This window comes from Crinia signifera, chromosome 9 (assembly GCF_055691185.1).
Source record: "Crinia signifera chromosome 9, ASM5569118v1, whole genome shotgun sequence".
Taxonomy (NCBI): Eukaryota; Metazoa; Chordata; class Amphibia; order Anura; family Myobatrachidae; genus Crinia; species Crinia signifera.
Window position 1 is genome coordinate 137659000 of NC_139225.1, and position 10653 is coordinate 137669652.

At 48.3% G+C, this 10653-nt stretch overlaps 1 protein-coding gene across 1 annotated transcript; it reads left to right on the forward strand.

The window, feature by feature from the left end:
• The first annotated feature begins 634 nt into the window (after nucleotides 1-634).
• LOC146036935 (interferon lambda-3-like) lies at nucleotides 635-5665 on the forward strand. Its single transcript, XM_083160770.1, has 5 exons — nucleotides 635-775; nucleotides 2956-3033; nucleotides 3171-3314; nucleotides 4028-4108; nucleotides 5503-5665. Exons 1-5 carry the CDS (start codon nucleotides 635-637, stop codon nucleotides 5605-5607), a joined length of 549 nt encoding a protein of 182 aa, XP_083016896.1. The 3' UTR covers nucleotides 5608-5665.
• Nucleotides 5666-10653: the final 4988 nt, after the last annotated feature.

Genomic DNA, 10653 nt, shown 5'->3' on the forward strand with positions numbered 1-10653 from the left:
TGTCTGTGTATATATAGTATACTGGCAGTGCAGTGTGTCTGTGTATACATGTACAGGGAATACTATGTAGCAGTATACAGTAATGTATATTACCTATGTATAGTTACTGTGTATATATAGTATACTGGCAGTGCAGTGTGTCTGTGTATATATAGTATACTGGCAGTGCAGTGTGTCTCTGTATACATGTACAGGGAATACTATGAAGCAGTATACTGTAATGTATATTACCTATGTATAGTTACTGTATATATATATAGTATAAAGGCAGTGCAGTGTGTCTGTGTATATATAGTATACTGGCAGTGCAGTGTGACTGTGTATATATAGTATACTGGCAGTGCAGTGTGTCTGTGTATACATGTACAGGGAATACTATGTAGCAGTATACAGTAATGTATATTACCTATGTATAGTTACTGTGTGTATATATAGTATACTGGCAGTGCAGTGTGTCTGTGTATATATAGTATACTGGCAGTGCAGTGTATACATGTACAGGGAATACTATGAAGCAGTATACTCTAATGCATATTACCTGTGTATAGCTACTGCTGCAGACACTAACTCAGATCATATATACAGGTTTCCAGAAGCAACAGAAAGTCACTGTACCCAGCCCAGCACATAAGCCATGGACATCAGACTGGTGGTCGTCACCATACTAACTGTGGCAGTGAGTGGATCCCCGCTTGGAAGACGCTGCCACATGTCCCGATATTTATCCGTGTCTCCCACTGATATCACAGCACTGAGACATCTACAAAGTGATGCTGTAAGTGTGACACAGAGTAAATCCTTATCAATGAAAAATAATGTATTATCCATATACAGATATTGCAGGGGATATACTGTACACTCTCACCTGAATGTCACTACTAACTCCACGTGTTCAAATGTACTATTCGATGAAAACACTAAAGCTGTGTACACACAGTGTAATATATTGCTCAGTGGCCCTTATTCTGAATCGGACGGTACGGCCCGCGTGCGGCCGTACCGCCGATGTTTTTAGTCTGCACATGCGCAGAGGTCAATCTGCGCATGTGCAGCCCCATTCGCCGCAGACGTATTTCGTCCGCCGCAAAGGGGGCGTATAGGGGCGTGAGGGGCTTCATACCCTCATTTCCCTATGTATACGCCCCGCGTTTCATGGGCGTTCCCATGCAAACGCGGGGCGTATGCATGCTAATCAGGGTATGACGCCACTGATGGGGGCGGAAAGCTGACGTCGCCGGATGTCAGCTCTCAGCCCCCATACAAGCTTTCACACGGACGATTGTCCGTGTGGTCTCAGCTTGCGGGAGCTGCTGTGGCGTGCGGCCCTGCCTTCGATGGTCGACGACCATCGAATGCAGGGGGCAGCTCCCACCATGGTGGAGGCGTACGCCCCACCATTTTTATGCGGATCGCCAGCCGTCCGTGTACGGACGGCCGTGGCGATCCGTCTCGTGGGCGGGGATTGGTTTGTGCGGCCGGAGCACCGTGTGCGGCTCCGGCCGCACCAACCAGAATAAGGGCCAGTGTCTCCTGTTCATCAGCGACCAGAGATGGTCGCTGATGAACAGCAGACTCTGCCGGAGGAGCTGCAGAGGGAACAGCTGATCGCAGGAGCTTGCCATTAGGAGGCTGAACACGGGAGCGTGCACTCTGTGATTCATCGCTGCAGCACAAACAAATCGCTGGCGATAGGGTTGCTCAGTGACCATATTGCCAGCGATATTGCACCGTGTGTACACAGCTTTACATATAACTGCAGCAGAGTTATCTCCAGAACTCTGTTATCTGTCTGTCTTCCAAACCGCTACTCCACATTTCACTGACGTCTGTCAGCACCATATAACAGACTCTCCGATGTGATGGGTCCAGTTACACTTGTTGTATCCAGTGGCGGAACTTGTGAGTGGTTGGCCCAGGTGCAAAAATATAATTTGGGCCCTGCCTCCTATAATCCAACCCAAGTTCACAGCAGGTGAAGATCATATGGTCCACCATAAGTTGGTCGACAGTGATTAAGTCGACAGCACTAGGTCGACAAGCTGAAAGGTCGGCATGGGTCTAAGTCGACATGGGACAAGGCCGACAGGTCATTAAGTCAACACAAGCATAAGGTTGACATGGTCTTGGTCGACAGTCAAAAGGTCGACATGGGGTTTTTGTCACTGTTTTTGAACCGAATGTTGACTCAGTCGACATGGACACAGGATAGAGTGCACCACGTCCCCTCGTATGGCTCGCTGCACTCGCCATGCTTCAGGCACGGTGCCTCGCTACGCTCAGCACACTATTTTATTCTCCCACATGCCCTAGTGGATGGTAGGGCATGAAATACCGCCTGTCGGCATATGTTGGCTCAAAAAACAGTGAAAAACCCCATGTCGACCTTTTGACTGTCGACCTAGACCATGTCAACCTAATGCTTGTGTCGACCTAATGACCTGTCGACCTAGACCCATGTTGACCTTTCAGCATGTTGACCTAGTGGTGTCGACCTAATGACTGTGGACCAACATGCTATCTACCTAATGACCGTATCCCCACACAGCAATGGCTGGCAGTAATGGGCCCCTATGTCCTTAGGGGGTCCCGGTGCAATGCACCTGCTGCACCAATGGTTGTATCCTATAACTCTATCTATCCCGGGATCTCTGCTGTTGGAACCATCCCCTCAGTCTGTGTACACATATGGAAATAACTCTAATATTACACTATATTTCCATGGATATAATAGGTTAAAAATGGTAAAAAAAAGAAAGAAAAGGATGTGTAAAGTGAGCAGATTGCCACCTAGACCATGCGCAGACCGTGCCTTTCAGTGGCCGAGGCCTGTGTCTGTGTGGCTTTTGTTCAAATCTAGACCTGGGAACAGCTATGGACAGAAAACCCTACATAGGAAAGTTTATTAGTTATAGTATATAGCTACATTATACTGATGAAACGTCTGACCCCACACAGGAGAAGAACATGAGCAGCAATGCAATGAGATGCTACAGGAAAATGATGAGACGCAAGCCGTCTGTATGTGACCTAGAGGTGAGGACACTGTGTGTGACATCACATATCTCCCCCAAACCCACGTCATGTACACATGTAATACACAAGTCCCGTCACCTTCCCTCTATAACCACACATGCACGTGGGCCTCACACCTTGTTCATTGTATCCTACAGCCCAGCGACCGCCTGATCCTGACCTTGGAGCGAGTGTCACTAGCTGCTGACGTACTGAGCAATATGTCCTCGCCTGCTCTGTCTGACGCTGCGTCTCAGTCGCTTATGGCGTTCCTCGCGCTCAGAGATGACCTGATGGACTGTGTAAGTTGTCATGTTGGTTGTGTGTATCTATCATGGTGTGGGCTGGTGAGTGTATGGTGCAGAGATAATTCAGGTTGGCTCGCAAAAGCAAAATCTCTCTCTAATGGGCAAAACCATGCTGCACTGCAGGTGTGGCAGATGTAACATGCGCAGAGAGAGTTACATTTCGGTGGGGTGTGTTCAAACTGAAATCTAATTTGCAGTGTAAGAATAAAGCAGCCAGTATTTACGCTGCACAGAAACCAAATAACTCCCCCAAATCTAACTCTCTCTGCACATGTTACATCTGCCCCACCTGCAATGAACATGGGGGATTATTCTGGTTCAATCGCAAAGGCACAATCACTCTCTAATGGACAAAACCATATGCACTGCAGGTGGGACTGATGTAACGTGTGCAGAGAGAGTTAGATTTGGGTGTTTTATTGATTCTGTGCAGGGTAAATACTGGCTGCTTTATTTTTAAGCTGCAATATAGATATCAGTTTCAAGTACAAACCCCAACCAAATCTAACTCTCTCTGCACATGTTACATCAGCCCCACCTGCTGTGCATAGGCTTTTGTCCATTAGAGAGTGATTGTGCCTTTGCGAGTGAACCAGAATAACCCACATGGTTTGGTGCATTAAAGAAGGAGTTTGTTTTTGCAAACCAACCTGAATCACCCCCATAGATATGACACAGCTTCCTTACCGCTTTGTTCTCCTATACAGAGAGAATCACCAGAATACAGAGAACCTGCCTCCCAGCGGCTGACTCCATGGCTGCACCATCTCCAACATTTGAAGGAAACGGTAAGAATCCTGCACATACTGTACTTATGATTGTCTATGGTAAAGGAGATCAAGCACGAGGTGAGAAAAAGTCAGGGTGTCATGGACACTAAGGAGTAATTTTACTAATATGGGAGTTCTTTTGAAGATGGGATGTTGCCCATAGCAACCAATCATATTCTACATCTTGGTCCTTATTTAGAACTGACCGCAGTACAAATTTGTTCTCAAAATAGGCAAAACCATGTGCGCTGCAGGTGGGGCAGATGTAACATGTATAGAGAGAGTTAGATTTGTGTGAGTTATTTTGTTTCTGTGCAGGGTAAATCCTGGCTGCATTATTTTTACACTGCAATTTAGATTTCAGTTTCAACACACCCCACCCAAATCTAACTCTCTATGCATCTGTTACTTCTGCCCCACCTGCCGTGCACATGGTTTTGCCCATTTTGAGAACAAATTTGTACTGCGATTATATCTGAATAAGGGCCATTATGTTTTTAGCACCTTCTGGAAGATAATAGATTTGATTGGTTGCCATGGGCTACATCCCATCTTCAATAGATCTCATATCTTGGTAAATTTACGCCCAAGGAGTGAAAGAGTGCGGGAGAATGACTAAGGACAAAAGGAAGCGTAGAAAGGTTGGAGGGGTTACACTAGGGATGGACAAGGCCGCATAAGAGCACAGGAAGCTCTGTAGTATGGTGCTCTCTCCATGAAGTATGCATGTGAATTGGATGGCATCTTTAGAACAGAGGTAGAGGAAAATGTAGGAGAATAATTCCACTGTGGTGACAATCTGGAAGAAGAAACATTGAATGACTGACATATAAAGGGGCTGAATTACACCCATTTGGGTCCAACAACCTAGCAACAGGTATGAATCAGGCCCAAACAGTGGCGTAGCTAGAAATTTTTCTCCCCTCTGCCAAAAAAAATCCGGTGCCCCCACCCCCAAGAAGGGGCAAGGCGATGGACTACAGGCGCTGCTGGCTGATCTAACAGGCAACTGAAGCAGCAGTGATCGCTGAATTTGTCCCGCTCCGTGCATATCTAATGAGCGGGGACCCACATTTAATATGCACTGTACTCATTAGATATGTAAAGGGAGGGACCAGCTCAGCGCTCACTGATGCCTGGGTCACCTGTCAGTTCAGCCAGCGGCGCCCAACACAGACCACATCGGTGCTGCTCCCCCATGCCTCCGCAGGGTCTGCCACATATGTAGCTACAGTATGCCACTTGGCCCAAAGTACAATAAGGAGGAATGTACTTAGCAATGGACAGGCATGGGTACAGAACTAGAAGGGTCGGACATTTTACATAAGTCAAGAAGACATGGACACGATATTATGTACATGTATACAATAGGTAATAGTGGTATTGACTAATAACTTTATCCTTCAATATAGACATCTCCAGAATGCATCCGGGATGCTGTGTTACTCGGCCTTATCTCACTACGGGTAGAAGATGTGAGCTGCTGGGCTGTAAGAAATCTCTCCGGCGAGGACTAGAACATAAGGACTTTATACTGTGTCTCTCTCCATATACACAGGCCTGGCTGCTGCTAACCAGGACTCATCAATACAGCCTTTATTTATAGCTTAATTTATAATGCCATTGTTAAACTAAATTATATATATATATATATAGTATTTATTATTTATTTATTAACAGTTTCTTATATAGCGCACACAGATTCCGCAGCGCTGTACAGTATAGTTGAACATTCACATCAGTCCCTGCCCCAGTGGAGCTTACAATCTATATTCCCTACCACACATATACACGCACACGCAGGCATTCTAGGGTTAATTTGTTAGGAGCAGTGGCGTAACTAATGCCCCGCAGCCCCCCGCGGTGGCGGGGAGGCGCTGAGGGTTTGTGGGCGCCTCCCCGCCACCGCGGGGGGCTGCGGGGCATTAGTTACGCCACTGCTGTGGGGGCTGCGGGACTATTATTAGTTACTCACTGCCTTCTGCCTGTGCCGGGTCCCAGCTCTCCCGGCTACTGCTGCAGCGCTGCTAATACAAAAAGAGACACTCGGAAAATGGCTGCTCCCATACTGAAGACAGTTTTTCGTCTGCTGTATGGGGGCAGCCATTTTCCCAGTGTCACTTCTCAGTAGCAGCAGCAGCCGCACACCCCCCGCACCCCGGCTCCCCTACACTAACAGCTGAGGTAACGGGGGTGGCGGACGGGGGGATTTGTTAACCCTAGGGGGGGCGCCCCCCCTGCATTTTTCGGCAGGGGGGTGCAGAATTATTAGTTACGCCACTGGTTAGGAGCCAATTAACCTACCAGTATATATTTGGATTGTGGGAGGAAACCGGAGTACCCGGAGGAAACCCACGCAAGTACGGGGAGAATATACAAACTCTGCACAGTTAGGGCCATAGTGGGAATCGAACACTTGACCTCAGTGCTGTGAGGCAGTAATGCTAACCATTGCACCATCCGTACTGCCCCGTATATATAACACATGGTGGGGATAGAACCCATGACCTCAGTGCTGTGAGGCAGTAATGCTAACCATTACACCGTCCGTACTGCCCCGTATATATAACACATGGTGGGGATAGAACCCATAACCTCAATGGTGTGAGGCAGTAATGCTAACCATTACCCCGTCCGTACTGCCCTATATATATAACACATGGTGGGGATAGAACCCATGACCTCAGCGCTGTGCGGCAGTAATGCTAACCATTACACCGTCCGTGCTGCCCATATATACTGTATATATTCACTGTTATTTAATGATACCCTGGCTCCCTGGTGGGGTTAAGATTTTTTTATTTTTTTTAAGCAAATGTAAAAATTTTCTACAAATAAAATTGTAACAATGTGGATCCTAAACCAGCGTTTATATTTGTAATGTTTTCATGTGTAAATATTTGATGTGACAAAATCGGTAGATTCCTCTCCTTTATAAAACATATAGGTATTATATAACTTGTGACTAATAATACCCCTTTCACACCAGAAAAGGCAGGGACCCACCCGGGAATTCGGCCCCAGAGATTATGACGGGGCATTCCAGGGTTGGCTCCTTTCACATCAGAAAAGTCCCTGCATTTTCTGGTGTGGGAAGGAGGCAGGGAGGAGGCGGGCAGTAGGGAGGAGGTGGGCAGGAGCTGGGATGGCGGCGGAGGCAGGTGAACAGTACTCACCCTGGGTTGCTGGTCCTCGGTGTAGGCCAGTGATCCACACAGGCGGAGGATGCAGATGACAGGTCAGACGGCAGGTGCAGATGATGCAGCTCTCCAGTGGCAGTGAGGGTGCCGGAGAGCTGCGCCATCTTCATCCGCCACCTGTCCTGTCATCTCCGCCCACCGCCTGTGTGGATCCCCGGCCTGACCACCCGCACGTGGACCGTCAACCCGGGTTAGTACCCCCTATCCCTTTCACACCTGCCAGGACCCTGGGTTGAACCCGGGAACAACCCTGCTCCATAGCAGGGTTGAAAGCCCGACAAATTTTCCCAGGATTTTGGCCCTTACAATATTACAAACCAATGATAGTCGCAGGTTGTTCCCGGACCCAACCCAGGAAATTAGGCTGGTGTGAAAGGGGTATTAGAGGGATATCTATATGTAATACTGTTTGTTCACAGACAAACATTATAATAATAATTATTATTATTTTATTTACAGTATATAGCACCAGGGCCGCCATAAGAAATTGTGGGGCCTGGGACTTACAAAATAAGCAGGGCCCCCCTAGTGTTAGAAGTGTGCGCAGGCTGAAGCAGCAAGCCTGCCTATAACTAGCGGTGTTTCATTCTGGCTCTGATGCCAAGTATTTATTGTGTGAGGGTGAAATACTATTAGTTATAGGCAGGCTTGCTTCTTCAGCCTGCGCACACACAAGCCAGCTGCTGCCCTCTCCCCCAGCTTCTGTGTGTGACTATTTACCAGCACACATAGAAGCCAGATCTCCCGGCTCCCCTCTCCTCCGTTACCAGCAGAGGCGGGCGGGCGGTGACACAATGTCATTGCTGGCTGCTGCATTCTTCTGACAATCCGGGCCGGCTCGGCTCCTCGTACGCCCGGCGCGATGTCATATCACGGTGTCTGAGTGTCACGTGGCAGGGGCTTCCAGCTGCCCACTACCAATCAAGCAGGCAGTGTAGCAGGCAACTGTCTCTATTGAAGATCAGCGGCAGGCTGCGGTGATCCACGGCCCACTGCTGTTGACAGGGGCTGGCGGCCGGCACAGCTGTTTGTGAAGGGGGGTGCTGGCGGCGGTGTGGGACTAGAGCTGCCCGGGCCCTACTCTCTGTCAGAGTGGCTGGGCCCGGGACAGTTGTCCCCATAGCACCCCCCTATTGGCGACCCTGTATAGCACTCTTTCTGCAATAGGACACAAGGCGCTTAACAGATAGAATGAATGTAATACAGTACAGGAACAATGAAGTACAGAAAAGCTTTTCATAAAATATACTTGAAGGCATTATGGAAATTCTTGAGTAAACAGGAAAGTCTTGAGTCTGTTTATGAAGGATTCTAGAGTGGGGGTATCTGGAACTGTGCAGGGAAGTGAGTTCCATAGAGTCGGAGCCGCATGGCTAAAAGCTCGACCCAAACACAAATACATATAACAATAAGCAATAAGCACTCAGTCCAGATCGATCGAGTATGCACAGTCTATACCAGACTTCAATAGCTTTGACTATTTATAAAGTCGGGTACAGTGCATGACAATCTATAAGCCTACTACCATCATGAAAGTTTTTAGGGCACTTGGCGTTCATGGCCTTCACGGCACAAACATACGATACACCACCCTGCAAGAGGAACATACAAGAGTGCTCCCCACTGGAAGTGAAATTTATAACAACTGCCTGCAGAATATCAGAACCAGTCAGATCCCACCCACACCCATTGCATGGACAAGGCTGTCTGCACCTCTACCACCTACAAACCCTTCTAGTCTAAGTGACCTACACCCTACCCCAATTTATTTGTTAGGCTTTCTCAGCCCTTCCATGCATTTGAAGGAGATAGAAGTAATTCCAGATCATTTGCATCAGTTTGCAGCAGATCGGAACCCAAGCCGTTGCATTGTAAACTGAGATTAAGGGGCAGATTTACTAAACCTTGGAACTTATAAAGTGGAGAGAGATAAAGCACCAATCAGCTCCTAACTACCATGTTACAGGCTGTGTTTGAAAAATAATTGGTTGGTAGTTCTATTTGTGACATATCGATCACTTGCCCCCAACCCCATCAATGGCCGTCCTTGCTGGGGAGCTCATTTGTGGGTGGGGCTTACAGATTTTCTAAAGGGCGTGTCTTAGCAGTGTGGGAGGGGGGATACATTTTGTGAATCCTACCTCCTGTAAAAAAAAATAAACAAAATAAAACAATCGCTCAGAGGCAACCAGAGCTGGCGGAGAATGAAGAGCCATCAGATCATCAACCACCAGTGGCAAACCATTGATCGTTGTTAACCATCAATGATCAATAGTCATCTCTAATACCCCTTTTACACCGCCGCAAAACTCCGGGTCTTCGGCGGGTCAGCGGCGGTGTAAATGGGACATGCCGTGTCCCTTTACACGGGACTTCTACCCAGGTCCTGACCTGGGTAGAACACGGCCAGGACCTGGGTAGAGGGAGGAGTAAATGGGTATGCCGGGTCATCCGACCCGGCTCCCATTTACATCAATGAAGGACGTGCAACCTGCGGACTGCAGCATCCGCAGGTTGGACGGGGGGCACACACAGGCTGTGCTGTTGTCTGCTATACCCTGCAGACAGCAGCAGCAGAGGAGGTGAATGGATGCCTGTGTGCGGCATCCATTCACCTCCCGGACAAGGGCTGGGGGGTGCATGGGGGCTGGGGGCAGCCCAGCAGATTACCTAAGTGCTGGGCTTGCCCCCAGCACAGCGGTCCGGGTCCCGGCGGCGGCGATCGGCACTTGGAGATGATGTCATCTCCAAGCGGCGGCCGGGGGCTTTGGGCGGTGTAAATGGAGCAAACGCTGGGTCGCACCCGGCTTGAAGCAGGGATCAAAAACCAGGCGTTTTTGGTGTAAAAGGGGTATAAGATTCACTCTAATAGTATATTTTATATGATTACTTATTTTAATTAATCCATAGTTGCCTACCTGACCCTCTCCATCAGGGAGAAAATGCTCTGTTCCTGGACTTCCCTGGTAATGTAGGATTGCCAGCACCTGTGACACCTTTCTTATCAATTACCAATTATCAATAGGTGTTGGCAATCATATATTACCAGGGAAGTCCAGGTACAGAGCATTTTCTACCCTGAAGGAGAGGGTCAGGTGGGCAACCATGAATTAATGCCATGGCAAGATATCTTTCTGTGTATGCGTATGCGCTACCGCACACATAACAACATGGCTATGAGTCACTCTGAGCCGAGGCGGCTATGTCCGATGCCACACGTAAAATGGCTGTGTGTTCTCTGCCTTTGCTGCCACACGTAACATGGCTATGTTCCCTGCCACAGGTATCATGGCCGCTACACGGTAACACTGAGGTCAAATGGTCTCCCAATTCTCTGCAGGGTAAAAAAAAAACAGCTGGCCC